Source organism: Epinephelus moara, chromosome 3 (genome assembly GCF_006386435.1).
Source record: "Epinephelus moara isolate mb chromosome 3, YSFRI_EMoa_1.0, whole genome shotgun sequence".
NCBI classification, from domain to species: Eukaryota; Metazoa; Chordata; class Actinopteri; order Perciformes; family Serranidae; genus Epinephelus; species Epinephelus moara.
The window spans coordinates 34,610,960-34,631,847 of record NC_065508.1 but is presented as its reverse complement, the minus strand read 5'-3'; the positions used below and the strand labels follow the sequence as shown (position 1 = coordinate 34,631,847).

General features: G+C 39.8%; 1 protein-coding gene across 2 annotated transcripts in view; it reads left to right on the top strand.

Annotated features, from left to right (window-relative positions):
- The window catches only part of alcama (activated leukocyte cell adhesion molecule a), a 101,964-nt gene that overhangs the window by 46,019 nt on the left and 35,057 nt on the right, over positions 1 to 20,888 (top strand). For both annotated transcript variants that reach the window (XM_050040901.1, XM_050040900.1), the window contains exons 2-3: positions 15,894 to 16,000; positions 19,861 to 20,080. In XM_050040901.1, the coding sequence (XP_049896858.1) occupies positions 15,894 to 16,000; positions 19,861 to 20,080 (327 nt within the window). The remainder of the gene's footprint in view (positions 1 to 15,893; positions 16,001 to 19,860; positions 20,081 to 20,888) is intronic.

Below are 20,888 nucleotides of genomic sequence, written 5' to 3'. Positions count from 1 at the left end.
GTAACAAAAGCTGTGATTAGCTCTGTGTGTGGTTACTGGGACAGGTTTCAGGATAGTGGTTTTACAGCTCCCACTCAGAAACAGCTCAAAGGGAAAATCCACCCAAAAAGTTATCCCTCTGTTATTTCCGTAAACATTACAAACCACAAATATGACAGCATGTCCTGAAAGTAGAGTCCAAAATGCAAAGGGTGTGATCTGTGATGTTCCCTTGATCGTGAACTGATATATTTTTCTGTTTATGAGAACCAAAATGAGCAAGCCCTAATGCACAATCATGTAGTGTAAAATATTCATATAGAAAAACATTGCGGGTACTGTTTATGTCTGCCGGCAGATTGTATTATTGATTGAAAAACATATTTTATATGTTTCTAGCACTTATATGGAGGAAAATGTCAAATGTGGTGGGTGTAGTCTGCTAAAATGCTGAGCAGACCGACTTCTGCAGCATTTTATTGTGCCCAGTTACTAAAGGCTTTGTGTTGCAGCTACTGAACATGATTAAAGGGATATTTGTGCCAAACAATTTTGCTGGACAATGTAGATGAAGACAGAGTATTTACATGGCCTTACAGTCAATAATCTCCACGTTCTCACACCGATTTCCCACAAAAGATTTAACTATCTTGGTAATGTACAAAATCATGGTTGATAGGAAAAGCTTTGGTAAATCATAAATTTGTTGCTGTGAGACAAACTGTCAGAGACCTTCGGAGGAAACAATGTCCGTCTGCCGACCAATCAAAATGGACAGTTTGGTATATCATATAAGGTGTTATAACTAATGATGGTTGGTAATGTGAGACCATGTAGGAGGTATATGTTGACACTTAAGTAGAGACTACCAACTTGAACGTATTCCCTGTAGCTTCACCTCAGCCAGATACAGATGGTCCTGCTGGCAGATATTGACAAATGCATTGATGTGCATATGGTCTCTTGATTGCCGTTTATGCTGGTGACAAATTATCTGTTAAGTGCCAGCAACCTAATCCATTACTGACACTGACCCTAACAGATTGGTGTAGTTCACCAGAGGTGTAGTTTTACACTGAAGTGAGCAACCCTGCAGATGGTACAGGCAAGTCCTCTTTAAGTGCTGACACTGTATCCATCACTTACCTCTGAGAGTTATCCCAAATCCCTCAAGTTGTAACCCAGCATCCCTCAGAAGGAAACCTGCAAGCATCTCGAGGGAAAAGACAGGCAATCTAGAAATAAAAAATCGGATTACAGTTTTGTGTAAAAGATGATGGTCTTTATAGCTGTTAAAATAAGATTTATCTCACAATAATCTTGACAGCCAAGATCAAGGGTGAAAGTAGTCCAGTATATTGATGTAGGGTCGGGGAATATGGAGAGAATATAATATCTCAATATTTTTGACCAAATACCATTATATCAATATTGCAACGATATTGTAGGGTTGACTATTGGTGCAACTAAGTGTTCCTATGCCAATAATAAAACAGCAAGAACAGTCTGGTTAGTTCAGAAAATGATTTTATTGTAATGCAGCCATTAAAAATTTAAGATCATGTCTAGTCTAATGTCATGATATTGATATAAAATTGACACATTGTCACCACTACAAGTTAGTGCTGGTACGCAATATTGGGTTGAAACCCACAAACAACCTTTCATGATTGTATTTCCAATAACACATCTGCTCATTAAAGGCAAACATAGAAAAACAACAACAAAAATATTTCATCTCAAACACCATGTAAAAGAAATCATCCCTCACAGAGCTGGGAACAACAACACTAGTCAGTCAGTCAAATTTCTGTCAGTCCACAGCAACCTCCAATGCTCCAGAAATCCTCCACTTACTCACGTCTAGCTTCTTAAGCACCCATACTGGTGTCCGTAAGCTTGCACTGAATGGAACCAATGGTCTAACTGGACTCAGCTTACCGTACATATCTACTGCAATTTGCAGGCTATCTGGAGAACTGACAGCTTCCTCCAACAACTCTGTTTGCAGTGCCTGTAGATAGGTGTTGCTCCCCACTGTCTCTTGATGGCATCACCTAAGCACAACCTGGTGGGCAGCAACAGCATTCACTGTTCTTATTGAAAATCATTTTCCCCGGTGTGGACATATGACAGGAAGTTGAGGAAGTAGAATGCAAAGAACAATTACTGAAATGTTTTAGAAAAAGGGGAGTGATGTGGAAACTTAGAATATGGTGTTAAAGTTTGGAGAGTAATGCCCCGGAGTAAGTTGAGGGCCAAAAGAAGGAGGCAGGAACTTAGCAAAAAGAAGTGGCAGCCACAGGACCCTCAGAAGCAAGCACAGGTGATTATGCTAGACTGACTGCTTACCTTTCTATATGGAAAGAAGAGTGTGGACACTGCATTTGAGTCTACTGCCACCTTGTTAAGGTCAGCATATTATTTGGCCAAGAGCAACAAGCCTTTCACAGACTTTGAGAATCTGATTGAACTTCAGCAAGATAATTCTGCTGATTTCTGTTAGGATTGAAGATGTTTTTATTCCATACACTGGCCATTTGACCTTGGTAAGAATCATTCATTTCACCCTCTCCTGCAGATCTTATCAACATGCCACACTGTGTCTTTCAGGAGTGGGGATGCATTTGAATTTTCGAAAGCAGTACGAAGTAGAATGTTAAAAAGAGAATTTAGGGGGTGGGATGGCGGTCTCCATTCAGAGTTGGCCTTAAGTTTGCCAGAAAAGCTTGAATTAAAATGTAAACTGCAGGATCAAACATCTCTCCTAGCTGACACAGTGCTAATGTGCTGGAGACTGCACTTAATCTGATCCATGGATCATGCTGGAGCTAATTACCATCTGTTCACTTACACTTCCTGGCCGCAGAACACTGGCTTGTTTTCAATTACTGCTCCCGAAAGAAGATTACGGCTTTCATTTTTTTATTTTTGGCGACGAGGGCTGCATGGCTTCGTCTTCATCAGGTGAGGACCATTATGTGTGACTGCAGGAAGTGCCAGCCGCTTATTTTCCCCACTGTGTTGATGGTGGGGTCGAGGGCTCAGAGCAGAGATGCTGGATTGTTCAGCTACAGAGTCATTATTTAGGCTTTCTCTTCTGCTGTGCAGAACACTGCAATTCCAGATTCAAGTAGGATCTTTTGCCTTGAAAACCTTTTTCCTTGAAGCTCCGACACTTTCGACTTGTTTGGATATCCTGCAAAGTTTCTTCTAGCCATCATCTCTCCCGTGCTCCTTTATTTCATAAGGAAATCCTTAATATTCCTTATTAGGCCCCTAATGTTTCAAGAAGCCTTTTATTCCTTTCATCTTAAGACAGGGCCACAAATGCAAATGAGCTGTTCTCATTAAGTGAATGCTTCCGAAATGCCCCATTCATGTAGAGCTGCTCTTAAGTAGAGGCAGCTGCAGACCCAGGCCCAGGGTGAGACTGAGTGAGAAGGAGGCAGCTGCCCAGAGGAAGAGAGGCTTTGCCTGGTCAGGCTCCAAGATAATGTTACTGTCTGCCTTTTACTTAGCGGCGTAAAATTTACAGCTTACAATAACTTAATACAACGACACAGTCTCTGGCTTTTGTTTGATATCTAGTGTTGGCAAAAAATGTCTGTCAAATTTTCATATTGAATAGCCAAATCTGTTGGATGCAGCCCTACATACATTCATTGCATTTGTTTAGCAGGAACATAGTGGCAACTAAAACCCTTTCCCTGGCAGATATTGTGCTGTAATCTCATGCCATCACATACATGTGTCCACATCCTGACATACAGTCCAAGCCGCTACACTTTCTTAACACTGAGCTTTAAAGCTGTTTCGCACTGGTGCTAAAGATTTTGCCTTAGTTGACTGAGGATATCATTAGTCCCATGAGAAACCTCTCTTTGGGCTTTGTCTAATTGGGCATTATGGATTTAAAGCATAAAACACTGAGACTGGCGATGGCTGAGATAGCGATTAAAGGCTATCAGTCTCCCTGTTGATACACTCACCTATTGGAAACACAATGATGCTGTCAGCTCCAGAAGCAGTGAAGAGAAGCAAGACAGAGAGCTTGCTTGTTCGAAATGTATAGCTTGACATAATAACTGTATGATTGTATAATTAGTGTTGCCATGGGGATTGGTTCTACCTGTGCCTGAGACAGGGTTGTACAGTATGTTCTCATCAGTATTATGGATAGCTGAACTTTTACCCGTAATGGAGCCCATGTGAGATTCACTCTTGTGTCATGAAAACTGATTTTTAATGTCATACATGAAAGTCATTTTTAAGATACTAAAGTGTTTTTGAGATAGTGGCAGATTAATATCAGTGTGACCAGATGGATTTAGCTGGATACAGTTTCAGTTGCTGGTGAACAGGTTATCTTTGCTGTGCATGTCACCAATATATAGCCTGCTTGTTCTCAGTCCGAGAGTGTAGGAGAATGAGCTGGCTTTCAGTTTTACTTTCACCATGTTCACTTTCCTTCAAAGCTCCTGAAAACACTGTTTCGAATATTAAGCATCTCTCTATTAAATTAAATTGTTGTGACTGAATAAGCAACGATCAAACTTTCAGTTTGACAAAAAACATCCTTAGATGTTATTTATGTAGAGTCAAAAACTCAGTTAATTTTCTCCGTCATGACTGTGTGGGGGTGGTTTGATTAGTCTTGACTGCTGGCAACAGAGGCAAACCTCACAACTGTCAACACATTTTAAATCGAATGTTGCTAAACTCAGATTAGTGCAGGGAAGTACCAGGCATCACTTTTTCCAAGTCAGGAAGGACAAAAATATAAATGCAGAAATCTCTCATGAAACAAAACAAAACTCTTAGTATTCTACTTTGACAGAAAATTGCATGTTCATTGAGGACCACATCTACACACTATTGTGAGAAACTGATTGACAAAATAGGTTTTTAGATGAAAGTGTAAGTACTGAACATACAGGACTCTTCAGGTGAATTTGTGTAGCAGTATTTTTTTTCCTGGACAAATCTTAAAGGTCCACTGATTGCACACATCAAGTTCACTTAACTCAACATGAGGAGTACACAGAAAGCCTGTGTTGTAAACTGGGTTTGACAGATGTGGGCATTTTCCAGCCAGGAGGGTGTAATGAAAAGAGGCTTTTGGTTGCATTATGGGGAGTGTAGGGTCCAGTGTTTTTGGAACGTAGTTCATTCATGGGACTAAAAGTCAGGATATTTCAATCTTTGCTGTACAGTTTTTAAAGGAAGATTTTAAAGATTTTAAAAAATATTTCTGCAGCCAGGTATTGTATACAATGTGTTGTTGCTCTATACAACAGCAGTGCCATTACTCAGGACACATGTTAACATGAGGTGAGGAGGAGGTCTGAGGCTTGTCAAGGGGAAGCCTGTGGTACATATCTGGCGACAGATATTGTGTGGGTGAAGTAAACATCTCCTCCTACCTGCGTGCGCCGGTGACACACACAGAGTCAACAGACAGCAGGATCACTGCTTTCCCCTCAACCAAGCTTCCATTTTTAGCCATACAGTCTGACTTTCTGTCTGCCTTTGATCACCGCCATGGCAGAAACCCTTTTGATGACTCATGCAGATAGGCATCCGTACAGAGGCAAAAACAATCTCTCTCTGGCTTCACTCACACACTCATACGTATACTGTTTGATGGGTCGTGTGGGATGGGCTGATGTGTGATCAGTAATTGGCCAGATTTAAGGTGTTCTTCCACATGTTGTGACATTCGGTATATTCTTTGGACTTTCTGTTGATTTAGTTTGAGCTTGTGAAAGTGCTGGTCTTTGTCTGCTCAGCCATGGTGGCATTACTGCACACGCTAATACCACTCTTACTTTTATTTATTCCATACATTAAACCAGTGTTTCCCAAAGGGGGGTACCCAAGTACTGCAGGGGGGGAAGTAAGATTTTTTTAAATGTTCATTTAAAAAGTAGCAGTCTTGCATAATTCCTAAAATAATTATATCACTAAATAGTGCAACATTATTATATGTTATTGCACAAATGCACAGTATGTACATTATGTAAAAATATGTTTGAGAACCACTGCATCACACAGCATTTTCTTGCTGTTTAAAGACATTTCCCAGGAAAGTACCTGCAGCTTTTAATCTTGCAATAATGGATTTTTCGGCCAGCTGGGGGGCAAGTGGAACAAATTGTAAACAAACATTGATATACCTTGTAAGCTGATATGGAGAACTTGTCAGCAAACAGTTATCTTTTACACATCCAGCTATTATGGAGCAACATAATCATTCATTTGGAGTCATGTTTGTGTCCACCTGATAAATGTGAGACCAATATCCACTCTCTTTTAGCTCTATTTTTGCTCTCCATTAACTCCCGAGGGAAATATCTGTCTCTTTAGCTGCTAAATGCACCACTGTGTTCACCAGCTAGTCTATTACTGTGTCTGTCTGATCAGTGGCTTTTTAGAGCTGCTGTGGCTGAAAACAACATGGGAGCGGTGAGAGTGAACCAACATAGTAAAGTTGCGAGCTAGACAGCTTAACAATGAACTGAAACTTCCTGCAAAGCTCTGTGAAGCCGAGAGGAGCTGCAGATTCAAAACCTTTGACATTATCCTTTGATACTACAGTTGATCGATCTGTCAGTTATTTTCTTGAATAATATGTTAGTTGTTTGGTCTATGAAGTGTCAGAAAATGGGGAAAATTGTCGATCAGGGTTTCCCAAAGCCCAAAATGAGGTCCTCAAATGTCTTGTTTGGTCCACAACACAAAACATTCAGTTTACTGTCATAGAGGAGGAAAGAAACCAGAAGATATTGACTTTTTTTCATATTATACAGACACAAACATTCACATTCTCTCTAAGATCTGCTTTACAGCAGACTGAACTTCTTTTAGCTCATCTTGAAATCTATAACTATGTGGTCTGTCTGTGTGAGGATCATGGTCTCAATCATCTCTCATTAGCTTTAGTATGTGCTCCTCTTGCAGAGATAATGTAACTACATTTGCTCTGTGGCACTTATTTAATAATATAATATTTATCACGCTCCTTCCCTTAGCATATAGGTACACTGTAAATTTACACCATCTGGCACAAATACTGGATTCATAGAAATTGCACTTCTCTTTGAGAAGGGAACTGTCCACTCATCCTAGCCATCACAGCAATGTCAAGCTTTTCACATTATGCTCCAGAGTACAGACAAGTGGACAAGCTGTTATGCTAATGCATGTTTATCAACTCCTCGCCTGAACGAGCGCTTACCCTTTAACATTTCACATATCGGCGCAGCAGCAGACATGCAAATGTTTCCTCTGCTGTCCGCAGGCTTGATAGAGGCAGAGAAAAATGATAATGGTGGCATTTTATACCTGAATTCTCAGACACAGCATTAGGACAGCTTGATAAATGAGGCTGACTGTGTACACGTAATGTGCTGACATCTTTGTTCTTCCACCAGAAAAGGGCATGTGAAGGCCTGTGGGTAAAAAAACATGCTTAAACTCACATACATGCAAATAAAAAGCCACACTCTGCTGTGCTGCTGTCTGCTCGGCCACGATGTATCCTAAAAGAGAATTTTAATATTGGTAAGTGATTAATAGGTAAGACAAACTTAAGGTAAGCTTTATTTTCCTAGTGAACAATAACATGCCTTAGTGTCTCTTGTCATGTTTGGCAGCAGTGCAGCACTTTATTAGCTCAGGCTAAAGGGAATTATGCTATGATTGTCTGTGGCACACAAGAGCTTGCAGTGAGTCAAGTTGGATTACCTGCAGCCTGAACAAATAAAGTGATGCCACCTGTAACGACACAGTAGCCACAGCAGCTATGTCATGTTGCAGATTCTGTGTGTGTTTTTGTGTTTGTGTTCACCAGTGTGGCAGCGTATCCTGTGGCCTATGTTGCCTGTTTACACGTTGCAATTAAAAGAATCAAAATGCAACTAATTTTTTTTTTATTTTCTTGTTATATTCTGATCTCAAAACACTCCAAAAGGCTTCATTTTGAGGGAGAATGCCCATGGACCCCCCCCTACCTGATTGTAGTTTCGTATTTTTTTTAGTACCTTTTTCCACTGCTTTAGAGTTTGCAGGTGTTGTTGTTGACTGAGCTGCATCACACTGACACACACACACACACACACACACACACACACACACACACACACACACACACACACACAGACACACACACACACACTTGACAAAGGACAGAGTGAGTTTGTCCCAAAGCCACGATACACACCTGCTCTGCAAAGGAGGAAGCTGAGTCTTGTTGTGTTTGCTAGCGGCGTTGAAGGTGACGAGGGATGTATCCGGCAGTTTATTGTTGCTTCACATTGTCACTCAGTGTTAAATCCACCATATTTCCTGGGCTTCATTGTTTTTTGTTTGCTTGTTTGTTTTTTTCAGGAGGGAAGTGGTGGGGGGAGGGAGGTGCAATCACTTTTCCAGTTTGATTTGGAAGCTTTGCTTGACACAAGAAATCACATTTCACTGTGACAGCTGCAAGCTGGCATGGTTTGGGGCTCTATGCCGGTTTACGCACACCCACCCTCTGGATAATACTTTGACTTGCCAGTCGAGGCTGACTGGGATGAATTATTGCATGAGGAAGTCTTTATGCTCTTGTTAGAATCCATATATCTTCTTCCCCTGTGTGCCTTATTCAGTCGATGCCTTTTCATGTCATGTTTCATGTCTATGCTCAGCAACATAAAAAGGCATCACTTGTGCTATTATTGTACTGGAGGCATTGTGGGAAATGTTCATTACTGGTTAAATTCAAGTCTTTATTTGTCGTGTGCACAACAATTACAAGAGCAGGCACTGGCAATGATATTCTTATGCTTGGCTTTCTCCAACAATGCTACTACAAAATGTATAGTAAAAATAAGAATTCATGACATGTTTATAAAACACAAAATAGTGCAGATCTTAAGATTGGAATAAATACAACATATGTAAGTAAAATAAAATAAAATAATGGATGAATATATATAGTATATGTAAACTGTGGTTTGCTCAGGCACAATAGGTAGTAGAGGTAGTATGAATGTAGTGTACAGCAGTAAAGAGGTAAACTGTACTATGCGGTGTAAGTAAAGTGACGCAGTGGTGAGCTTGAGATCTCAAGACTTTTAACAGTCTTATGCGCTGTGGGACGAAGCTGTCCCTGACTCTGGTGGTGTGGGACCAGATACTGCGGTACCAGGTCAAATCCTCACTGATATCAACCCAGAGGAACCTGAAGCTGCTGAATCTCTTTACCATACTGCTGTTGTTTGAGATGGTGTTCTTCTCCCTGTTGCTTCCTGTAGTCCACAATCAGCTCCTTAGTTTTGCTTTGAGGTCGTTGTCCTGGTTGATATCAGCGCTCTGTTCTCCACTCCGTGGGCTGTCTCATCACCATTGGTGATTAGGCTGTTGATGGCGGTGTCTCAAGCAAATTTAATAATGGTGTTGGAGCTGTGGGTGGCCTTGCAGTCATGCATAAACAGGGAGTACAGGAGAGGGCTGAGCACACAGCCCTGAGGGACTCCGATGTTGAGAGTCAGTGTGGAGCATGTGGTGTGTCTCTGTATTGTCTCTTGGCACTGCTAATTGCTCTCCAGTGTGCATACCTGGATTTCTTGCACTCATCTCTACAGTAATCCTCGGTGTGACATAATCAATGCATTGGTCGATGTAGCCAATGATTATATCACTGTATGTGTTCATGTTGTTGTCCTGAAACACATAGCCCTCTGTTGTGCTGAAGCAGTGACATGGAGCCAAGTCTGATTGGTAGACCAGTGTTGAATGGTCTGTGTCACTGGTAAGTCATGCTTGTTTTTCTGCCTATAGGCAGACAGAAGCACAATTAAGATGTGAGAAATCCAACCAGCACTAAGGCTGTGTTGTGACAGTAATGTTAGTACCAGATTATTTCACTGCTGGCTAAGGTGGTGGAGGTTTAGTTTATACCAAGTGAAAATTCTGTATTATTTCGAGTAGGTTTTGTCAAGACTAGCTCAAGTAAGTGGTTAGTGTTTTGCCATGTGTTGGCCAAAACAAACTTAATTTAAAAAAAAACAAAAAAAAACAGCTCACATTGAAGCATGGTATTTTCATTTTGTAATGAACAGAATACATTTGCATAGTATTTTCATTTTGTAATGAACAGAATACATTTGCATACACATGCATATTAGCTCAAAAACATTAAATCAGTCAAAATACTGGAGGGCAAAAACATCTTTGCTTTTCATTATGGAATGACTGCTTTTTAGTCATTTAAAATCCACAGTCCCTTTGCTTTTCCTGTCTACATCTCCTTTACAGTTTGATTACATAGAGCGCTCAGAGGAGATGCAAGAGGGAAAAAACCCAGTTGGATGCATTTTAAATTATTGAAAAGTGCAAGAAGTTCATAAAACCATAAAAAGTACTAACTTTGCAGTGTCAGTTAAGGTGCTTCTCTGGTGAAGCCTGGATGAGGAGACCCTAGAAAGGCCTTTATTCGTCTTCCCCTGAAACACATTGTTCCGCTGGTGGATAATCGTGAGATAAGAGCTATTGTGTTAGAGCTGCCGGAGCAAACAAAACCATGCCTTCAGGACAGAGAGAGAGTTGCAGGTTTCTGTTCGTGAAAGGCGGTTGCCAAACATGGTGGGAATAAGAGGGAAAAATGTTAAAAATCCTAAGTAGCTTTGCAGCCAGACTGAGAGGAAACTCGTCAAAGTGCACATTAGACCAAGTGGTAGCTTACCCATCAGAAAGTTTGCAGAGTGGAAAAGAGTGCAACAGCTCTAATGGCCCTGTGATTTTAGGAATAGGAGAAGAGTGAAAATTGAGAAAAGTAAGTAGGTTAAGTGTTTTGCAGTAAAGTAAACCAAAGACAACCTGCTGTGTATAACCACACTCCCACTTTCTCCAGCAACAGGGGGATCTAATAAAATGATTCCTGCAGAGTCATTAATCAGTGGCAGAGAGATTGACAGTACATTTGCTGTAGTAGTCTATGAACACCACCTGTGCATAATTAGTTGTTGAAATCTAATTAAACTATTGTGTTAGTAAGTTGTCAACAAAACTTTTTAATGGAGTTTTGAGGTGTTCGTTAGCATTGCAGGATGTATTTCACTTGGGGAAAGATGATTATGTACCTTTTGTCTTGTTCAGGCTGCAATACACATACCAGGAGGGCAAAACTCATAATATGAAACCCAGTGAGGTAGACCTCACAATTCTTCCATGCTCTCCCCTCTCTCCTATTTTCAGCTCTTAATCAGGGAGGCCAATTGCTACTACTCCCCTCTCGCCTGTGTGAACAATACTCTGCTGTAGTGCAGCTTCTGGCTCCCAAAGATTGTCTTTTCTGCAGATACAGGATGACTTATAGGGTGAACCTGGAGAGATCAAAGAGGCAAACCTATTTATTTGGTGCGTTTCCAGCCACCATTTTCCATTTTCAATTTGCACATTAAAACACAACCTGAGTGGAAGCACCAAAGTTTTGAAGAAAAAAACAAAACAAAACGTCAAAATATTGCAAAAAAGTTTTTACGCTCTCGAGGTGAAAAAGTTGATGTATAAAAGTAAGTACAATGGAAACAGATTCAGCTAATAAATGATGACGTACAGTCATTATATACCATCATTGCATAGGCCGCTACAAGTTCTCTCTGTCATCTCTGGAGGCTTTAACAGCTTGTGTATGCACACAGGGCTGTTAGCAGAACTCTTCCAATAGCACCAAGCTGTAATATCATTTGTTCAGAACTCTCTTTTCCCATAATCCAGTGTCTCTATTTCTGTACATCCCTTGTTATCTTGTAATTCTTATAACAGCAGTGGATGGAAACGCGCATATATTCGCATTTTCTTTTGCCAACATTATCAAAATATCTATTAAAGTTTGTGCTCCATGTGGTTGAAAATTCAACTATTGATGTCTGAGCATAAGAATAATAAAAGTGACCTATAACCTTGAAAAATATTAAGCACGTAGTTAAAAAAACATAAATACATTCAATACAAAACCTGAGCTACAGTTGGTTTAGGATAGAGTTATTGCAGTGTTGTAGCTCATTAAAACCTAAATGTGGGTGTCTCTAATGAAAGTGCTGTTGCCTTTATGTGTGCGTGATATGAGGCACTGTAGACTGGAGCAAATGTGTTCTATGTATTAACTTGTAAAGCACTCAGCCATAAGGTTCATTTTCTGATCAAGTGATATCTAGGCTAAGCTGTATGCATGGTATATCGTATACATTTGATTAGTTCTTTATTGCCGATGATTTAATTCAGTCAGCAACATCTAAAAACAAACAGGGGTTTTGGGGTCTTACAGCTGTGATTTGCTTCCTTTGACCAACTTTGTTCATGTCATTTGTTAAATTACACCGTAAAGTCTTTTGCAATTGAAAATGTATATTCTCTGCAGAATTCTAGCAGGTTTAGACACACGTCTTTATCTTGCTTTGGAGTCACTGCAAATGGTTATTTTTTCTCTTTTTGGCTAATGTCATTCACTGGCAAAATGTATTAGGTATACCTTTAGAAAATAAAAATGTCTTTGTATGCACACTTTTTAGCCACCTCTTTCTATTTTCTGTAAGTACCTGCAGCTGTCACCTTTGTACAAATGCATAATCCAGTGATAATAAACTGGGCAGGGAAACAAACCGTCTCAGATCTCCTAAAATTAGAGAACTTTTTTGGGTACCATCATAGTTCTTTGCACTCTGGAATTTTCAGGCACACAGATTCTCATAATTGGCCATCCAGCTTAAATTCACAGAGACAGTTTGTTTACTTCACCATAGCAGTTGTTATGTGTTCAAAGATGATAAATTTAGCTGACTCTTTGAGCTGAATCCCCATGTGACTTGGGTCTTGCATTACCAGAGAAAACATGCAGTTTTTTTCACCACAGTCTCATTCATTAAACCATAACTAGCGTTGCACACTGTGTATGTGGTTGTTTGAATTTGAAAGCAGCTTTGTGCGTGATATCTTTGAAAAAAAAATAAAAATCTTTGTATTATTGGAAGTTTTCACAGCTGATGTATTTCTTGAGATGTTCAAACAACACTGGCTGTTCTCGTCTTGTGAATAAACAGAACCATAGGTCAAAACTGATTCTATCATAGTACTGTTTGATAAAATCTTGCAGGATAAGGAAGGCCATATGCTCACTTTCAGACAAAGGCTGACAGATTTCAAATATCATCACTGGTGAATGTTTGATATAATCATTGATTACTGCAGTAATCTGTGTTGGTGACTGGATGCACACTTCTTCACAGATGAGAAGGACCAACACAGCCTTTACAAGTTATGTTTTGAGAAAAAAATAGATGCAAGTATTTTTTGCATCAACACATATTTGTGTCTCACAGCCCCGTTGCCAGAAGAAAATGTTGGCATTGTACAATTCTGCAAACTCACTAACCTGTTTGCACATTTCATAAGTACCATCAATGTTAAAGTGAGGTAGTGTAAGAGCTGACTGTCTTTTGGAGGCGAAGAGGATGATTACGGCGTGTCACCCAGGCAAGACAAAGCAGCAACCTCAAGGGCTGAAAAATGAAGCCAAAACAGAAGTGCCAAAACTTGCAGTTCTTGGAACAGCCACTTGAGGCTAGCTCCAGAAGTCAATCCCCCATAGGCCCCCATGTTAAATGCCCAACTTTACAGCAGAAATAAACATGTTCACAGCCTGGTACAAAAAACAGTTTTGGTCTTCATAGCTAATTTCCCCCTTCATGACAACTGTACAGGGAGTCAATTTTTATATAACTCACCTGTTTACATTTTATTAAGGCTTAAAGTTATGCATAATTAAGAGCAGTCGGCTTTGAGTGAGGGCTGTCTGCTGATAGTGTCCTCAGTTTCTCAGTCAAATCCACCCCTCGCTCCTCCACAGCACCAGCCTCCCATTCAAATATGGCCACTTTTGACTCCAAAAAACCAAGATGACAGCGGCCAAAATGCTGAACTCGAGGCTTTGAAACGGGAGCCCACAAACCAGTGGGTAAAGTCACGGTAGCCACATCCATTATTTTTCAGTCTGTGGGAGAGACACATGCCAAGCTGCAGACTAAACCTCTGTTAGAGATAAGCCAACAACAGAACTGGTTGGTTTTTAGTGAGTTACTGCTATGTTGCCAGCAACTTTTTAGCCTCCAGATATAGGTGTTTTTAGTGTCCTGTGGCTGTTCTTCCAGTGGGGAGAGCGACACAAAAAGCAGTTGAGACTCTCCTGCTGCAAGTGGTTTTTGTGCCTAAACCCAACAACATGTTAACCACAATGTTGTTGAAATGTAAGGTTACAACATAACTGCTACATAGTCATGTGCTAATAAATCATATCCGTGGTTTGCGGAAGCGTATAGTTTTGTTTTGTTTTGTTTTGTGGTTTGTTTTTTTTGTTGTTGTTTTATTTGCGATTGGGTTGGTGTTACATTATCATTGCTTTTCTTCACTTTAGGTGTCAGACCCAGTACAATAAACAGATTATGTTCAAGGTTAAGGAAGGAGTTTAAAGAGTCTGATGTTTTCAATAATGAGATGGCACTGTGGGGGAAATTGGTTTATAAAATCTTAGTTTATATTGATATAGGAAGAAAATCACTGTGCTTTTTTGTTGAAGCAACTGTGTATTGTGTTTTGTTGTTTGTGGTTTGTTTTTAATATTTTGCATGAACTCTAAAAAGAAAAGTGATACTGGTGATGTGTTCCAACTGCAGGTAAAGATTTAATATCAGTTAAAGTCATCTCAGAGCAGAAGAACTATGAAAAGATGACCAAGAGCCACGACTCGAGCAAAAGCAGCCGCTTCAGTCAGCAGCTGCACTTGTGCATTTTCTGGCCTCACCACTTTGGAATGACCAGAATCCAAGCCGCTTCTTGTTCTGCCTGTTTAGCTAAAAGCTCAAAGAGAAAGAGTTGGAGCGTGGAGACCTTAGTGTCACTCCACTCTGCTGTGACCTCCGTCCATCCATCTTCTCTCCACCTCTTTTCTCCCTCCTCCCACGTTGCACATGATTGGACTGTGCCACCATAGCAACCACTCCAGTGCTCCCTCACTTTGTGGTCGGAGGAAACCACTTCCTTGTGTTAAACACAGAGCACTGAGCTGGACCCGCTGAGCCCGACCTCATCAACCTTAGTGGGAGGCATGCTTAAAATGCGGTGTTGTGACATTTTGAGTGACAACATATTGTGGTGTAGCTTCATTCACTTTGCTTACACCCATCCATTACTAGACATTTATACTTGGGAGGAGCTGCCCAGTCTCACCACAGTCTCTCCCAGGGTGTCTGACACTCTTGGATCATAGTGATATGAGCGCCGTATTTTACTCTTCTGTTCTTCATGCCCTCACACTGATCAAAGCATCCAGATCAAGTGATCTAAGACATCAGGTTTCTCCTTTTCAGATAAAAGTGTGGATCCCGCAAGCACTTCCATATTTTTTTGTTGTTGCTGGATTTCGCCCATCAGGCTCCCGACTGGCAGAACTCAGGACAAAAGCTACTGTTGTTGCACACCTGCGACTGAGTCAAGCAGTCAGGGTTGTTGCTCTTTTCAGTGGGGGGCGGCTATGTCTCAGGAGCTAGAGCAGGTTGTCCGCTAATGGGAAGATAGGCAGTTTAATCAGCAGTCCACAGTCCTCCAGTCCACATGTAGAAGTGTCCTTGGGCAAGATGCTAAACCCCAAATTGAAGTGAATGTTTAACTGATGAGCAGGTGGCACCTTGTATGGTAGCCTCAGCCAGTGTATGAATGGATAAATGTGTTGCATGTAGTATAAAAGTGCCAAGAGTGGTAGAGACTAGAAAGGTGCTATACAAATGAAATTCCATTTACAGTACCATTCAGTGGATCTTTTGGAAGTACAGTGTATTTCTTAAAATAGTAACATTCTGTTTCCTTTTGTGTTGCAGTGTGGGGTACAGACAGTGTGACTGGCTTGTATGGAGACACCGTTGTTATACCATGCAACGATGGAGCTCCAGCACCAGCTGATCTGATGTTCGTCAAGTGGAAATACGTAAGTAGATACTCTCATGTTGATAAAGTATTTGAGATTTACTGAACGTAGACTTAACCAAGATATTCAATGACAGAAAAAGTTGAAAAAAAAGACGACTGCATGTAATAACTTGTTTTATCTTTGGAGAAGAATTAAGAAGACTACAGCCTTTTTTTTTTTTTTACAGATATAGCATTTTAAATATTGTGTTTTTCTCATCTGAGAAGTACTGTAGGACAACTACGGCTCCACCCAGTTTAGTTTTGGCAAGGTGCTTGAAACATCAGTAAGTCCAATCCGGTAGAAAAGATTTCCGCACACTTGGATCTATGCAGTTTTTCACTTTATCCTTGCTTCATCGGAGCATGAAGGTCTAATAGACGACAAACATGCTCCGATGAAGGTCTAATAGACCGAAAGCTCAAGAATTAAGTGAAACGCTGCATAGATCTAAATGTGTGGAAATCTTTTCTACCAGTTATCTCATATGAGAAATACTGAAATACACAAAACATCACCACACAATGGAATGGGAAGAAATATGTATGTTAAATACACCTACGTCATTTTTAGAGTTTTAGTCAGAATCATTGAAATATGACATATGTGAAAAAAGTTAAAAACAAAACAAAACAGGTAAGTAGGTAGAAGCATATTTTTGAGTGTTTAAAATAATTCATTGTGGTCATCACAAAACATTTGTTGTAGCTTATGACCCTCAGTGAAGATGTGTTTCGCTTGACTAAGTCTGAAATTATTTTGATAAAAATTGATTGGCTTGTATAATTGAAACTAGGGCTGTACCAAATGTCTTTTTTTTTTACATTTAAAGCTTCTACTGTAGACTCACAAGTCAGTCTTTAGACGCTTTGCTTAACTAAAGACTGATGTCTTTATCCCTGATTTTGTGTTTAGATGGGCGGATACAATTTCAGAGTTTAAAAAAACTCCCTACGTTGCAGAACCAGTAGTAAATCCGCAGGGCGGTCCTTCAGTGGCTCACTGAACTCTTGTACTCGTAAACATAGTCCGACTGCGTTAGAAGTTTTAAACAAAGTCGCTGTAAGTCCTTCATTTCCACAATCTTGTGGACTGAGCACACGTTTGATAAAACGGAGGTAAATCTCTCGACATCCATTTTCAAGCTCGGACGAGAAAAGGGGGAGCGCACATTTCTGGGAGGGCGTGTCCTTTTTTAAAATGCAAGAGGCGTTGCTTTGTTGCCGGCCGTTTTCTCCGGTGTGTTAAACACACTTTAGAAAGGAGTGTCCCCAGACTATCAGAAGGTGGAGATCTCTGATTGTCCGGTGGCGAGACTACTTCTACTGAGGTTTTTGAATGAAGCTTCAAACATCTGTCAATTAATTTTATGTCATCACCCTAAAAAATAAAAATAAAAATCCTCGTACAAAATCTTCAACTTGAATAAAATGATCCATTGGCTGAAATGTTGTTGATGTTGGAGCTGAAATTGATTTTTTGTTATTGTGGTTACATAAATGTAATTTATGGAGCTGTTGGAGGCCCCATTAATACAGGTCAATACAGCTTTTGACAGCAGTGAAAATGTTTTTAAAAGCTAAACACCAACAGACATGAATTAAAGCAGAAATTCTGATTTGGCAGAGCCAGATCTTTATCTTGTTATTTTTTAAAATATGTTTTTTGTGCCATGGGAGCTTTCTGACATCAAATGACTAGAGTTTTGTTATTAATTCAGTTTATTTAATTTCATTTTAAAAAAGGTACCTCAGACATGTTTCATATAAAGCAGGTCTAGACCATACTCTTTAATTGCCAGAGACCCAACAATGCAATAGGCCTACACAAAATACAATGTATTGTATGTATTGTATGCCATGATTAGTAAGTGAGTTAAACAAGATAATTGCTGACATTTTCCTCATCATCCAGCTTTCAATGTCCTCTATAAACTGGATGGGATAACATATTTAGTGGAACGTTTGCCCAGGAGTAGAAGCTTTTTTGAGTGAAACATATGTACAATACATACAATGTGGTCTATTTGATACAAGAAGATGGACTTCTGCCAGTCGGTACTTGAGTGCTTTGGTGTGAACACTGCAAGACAGAAGAAATTTGCTGTACTCAGTTGCCTTTTGAGACAAAACAAGACATATGAAGATGTCAGCTTGGACTCTGGGCAGTTGTGACTGACATATTTGACATTTCATAGTGCAAATGAGTAATTGTTTAATCAAAAAGATAATCTACAATATTAAAGATAATGAAAAGATTCATCAGTTGCAGCCCTAAATGTATTCTCCTAGTAAATCCAGCCTATAATGAGTTCTTTTGAACTCAGGGGACGTTAAAGTAGTGTCTGTTTTTGATCAAAAATGTGGAAATTAAATGCAGAATCTGTGGTGGAGTGAAAGTGCAGAGGTATGTCTTAAATGTTTTATGTGCCCAAAACATCTCCTCAAGGCTGCTTGCTGTATGCAGGAGTTCTGTTGTCCTAGCAAACTGTGTATCACTGTGCCAATACACCTACAGTTATGCTACACTAACTACGCTGACTGTGTAAACATAACCTTACAGTATAGATACAGTTGGTATTTATGGTAAGACCCACAAAAGGTCACATCCTTTTACACCGAGGAGGAAAAACAAAACATTCGTCTTCTTGCTGAAGAGTTGCGGTGTGCCTTTCTACATGTCAAATAAACTGAAAAATCCAGAGTTAAAGGGTATTTTACAACCTGGAGCCCTTTTTTCCAATGTTTGTGTGTCTAGGTGACTAATGGGAACAACATTTTTTGAAATTGGTTGCAATACAAACACTCAGGGCATGTTTTTACCATCAATTTATGTCCACTAAAAGTGCTTGTTTTTACCATTGACAGGCTCAGATTATTCTAAGTGTCTGATGAGATTATTGGAAGGATCCCTACAGAGACAGACCTTTGTGTTAAAGAGTAAAATCATTTTTGTTTAACCAGAAACAGCCTGAAATCGCCATTATCGAAACCAACAGACTCCATTTAAATACAGGTTTGGTCAAAATAAACCCATAACTCACTCGGTTAGGTGTGAAAATATGCTGGCTCTATACACGCTAAAATTACTGTTTCTTTAAAAAGAGTCTGATGGGTTTGGCGATGGGGATTTCGGGGCTATTTCTGGTTTATCTGGATCTGGATCTTGTGCTTTATCCAGACATTGTTAGATTGTTTAGCCACTGGTAAAAAGCTGTGAGCCTCCGAGGACCTGTAGTTCTTAAGGTCACAAATCCTTGCGTGGTAAGGTCATAGCACATTGTCGAAGCATAGGCTAATGGTGTTGTGTAATGCTAGTGCTGCGATACTGTCTCGAAACGTGTAACAAACTCACTAAAATAATATGTTTGTCTATTACATCATAGCATAAGTGGCTGAAGGGTACTGATTTGATGGTATCTGTCATATCTGTGGTAAAAGTGTCTCTTATGTGAGTTGAAAAATGCACTTTCCCAGGATTTACAGGCTTGGGGACTGTTTTCCCCCTCGCCAACTCTGCCCACACTACGCCTCCTGACTATGACTAGACACCAGGTGTGTCTATGAGAGAGTGAGTTATATGAAAGTATGAGAGTGATTCCCTGTTTAGTTCCCATCCTTCTTATGAGTGCAATTTGAGGGAGGAACTTCAAGAGATGACTTGGACAACAGTTTAAAAGCTTTGGTCCCTAATAAAACATCTAGAAAAATGGATTTAGTTATCTATATCATATCATCATTGTCTAAGATTATGGTTAAATAAGGATCATCATAATCTGTAGGGTAAATAAACAGTAACAATGAGATAAATTGCAATCTGTTGTTCTAATTCTACTACTCTACAAAACCACCAAACCTTTCTGTCCTCTGTCTCTTCAGGAAAAAGATGATGGCACTCCCGGCGATCTGTTGATCAAGCAGGCCCGCAGCGACCAGGCCACAGTTCAGGCTACAGACGATTATGCCCAGCGAGTCAGCATCGATGACAAGTTAAGCCTGCTCATCAGCCAGGCCTCACTCAGAGACCAAAAGACCTTCACCTGCATGGTGGTGTCAGGCTCCAACCTCATGGAGTACCCTGTCACTGTCACCATTCACAGTAAGCTGAATATTGACACAAAACACTAACCATTTTTTATCCACTGCATGCGTCTGAAGTGAATGCTGACAGATTCATGTAAAGACTGCAGCAGTATTATTTATCAGTCTCTGTGCTTAAAGGAAATAAATCAGTTTATTAAAGTGAAAAACTGAAAATGAGGCAATTTGCATTGTTGAGGAGATTTTTTTCCCTTTTACATAAATATTTCAAAAAAGGTAAAACAAAAAACAAACATTTGAATAGTCACAATAATAATCGCAGCAGCACAGCTCTCTTTTTTTACTTTCACTCTTGCCCACTGCAGAGATGAAATTATGAATTTTACCCTCAAAAACTCTTAAGGGAATGGAATGGAATAAGTGAGTGGAATATGTGTCCAGTATTATGAAACAAGCAGTAGAATTCTTTATCAATGATAAAATTAACGAAAAAATATGTAAGAAGTTTCAATGTGAGAAACAGGGTGTGGCCGTTCCTCACCCTCACAATGGTCATTTATTTTTAGGCTTTCAACTGCAAAATATGTTTTAAAATCAGAAAGAGCTATATTTTTATGTAGAGAGCTCAGCGATTTATTCACTTTAAACCGACATCACAATGTAATGGAACATGATTTTCAAATTGCGAAAGCTGTGATTAAAAAAAGTTTTTAATGTGACGCAGTGTAACTAGCCAGAGGTTTGGAAACACCACATCCTGTTGGCTCCACACACATGTTGCCCAACATTCCATGTGACATGTTTGAACAAGAGTAGATTAAAAAAAAAAAAACTTTAATTACTGTTCATGTACAACATTATTATAA